The sequence below is a fragment of the Monoraphidium neglectum genome, assembly GCF_000611645.1.
Source record: "Monoraphidium neglectum strain SAG 48.87 unplaced genomic scaffold scaffold01351, whole genome shotgun sequence".
In the NCBI taxonomy this organism is placed as follows: domain Eukaryota; kingdom Viridiplantae; phylum Chlorophyta; class Chlorophyceae; order Sphaeropleales; family Selenastraceae; genus Monoraphidium; species Monoraphidium neglectum.
Genome location: NW_014012277.1, coordinates 14,934 through 15,843, shown reverse-complemented (window position 1 = coordinate 15,843; position 910 = coordinate 14,934). Strand labels below are relative to the sequence as shown.

Here is a 910-nt window from a genome sequence, read left to right as displayed (position 1 = left end):
CCCACGCGGTGACATGCCGCCCCTCCCGCCTGTTGGTGCTGCCACCCCACATTCCTTCGCGGCCGGCGTCCCCATGGCACCCCGATGATCATTGGACTTCCCACCTGCCGGATGATGTCAGCGAGCGCAACCGCCGAGCCCACGCAGAGGCCGTACACATCAGCCAGCTGCCTCTGGGCGCGCTGCACCAGCTCCGCCCCGCCTGGCGGCGCGTCCCCCGCAGGCACCGCCGCCGCCGCACCCGCAGCCGCCGGCGGCAACGGACCCTGGAGAGGGGCGCCGTCGGTCGCGTGCGCCGGTCCCGCGCGGTTGGCCGTCGAGCAGCGCAGCGGCGACTGGTTGCGTGAGGAGGGTGGGCCTGGGGACGGCGCGGCGCGTTGCCTCGGCGGCGTTGAAGCTCTCGCGCAGTCGCCACCACCGTCCCTGGGACTCCCCGGCTGCGCCTCGGAAGTGCCAGGCGCCGAGCCTGCAGCTACGCCGCCGCCGCCGCCGCCGCCGCCGCCGCCGCCGCTGCCGCCGCCCCAGCCGCCGGCCCCCTCCCGCTGTGCCTGGCCGTGGTTGCGGATGCTGTCGAGGCGCAGCGGCGACGGCGCAGTCTGCCACAGCCTCTGAGTGCCGCCCGAGACTTCGGCTGAGTGGGACGCCCCCTCGCCGTCACCGGCCGCTGCTGACTTTGCCGATGGCGACGAGGGTCCCCGTTCCCACCCTGCGGCCGCCGTGGCCTGGCCCGTCGCAGTCTGCCGCAGGCTCGGGGACCCGGCCCTGCTATTGGAATGCGGCCTGACCGCCCCGGCATCGGACGGTGCTGCATCAAGCAAGCCCGGCAGCTGCTGTTGCGCCGTGCGCGGCGTCGCTGTCCGCGCCGTCGCGTGCCCGCTGCCGCTCCCGCTGCCGCCGCCGCCGCCAGGGG

General features: G+C 76.2%; 1 protein-coding gene across 1 annotated transcript in view; it reads right to left on the bottom strand.

Annotated features, from left to right (window-relative positions):
• Positions 1 to 472: 472 nt before the first annotated feature.
• Positions 473 to 910, bottom strand: part of MNEG_7575 (hypothetical protein) — a gene marked incomplete at both ends in the record, with an annotated part of 1,817 nt that continues 1,379 nt past the window's right edge. Inside the window, one exon of the mRNA XM_014043956.1 lies at positions 473 to 548. Within this exon, the coding sequence (XP_013899410.1) occupies positions 473 to 548 (76 nt within the window). The remainder of the gene's footprint in view (positions 549 to 910) is intronic.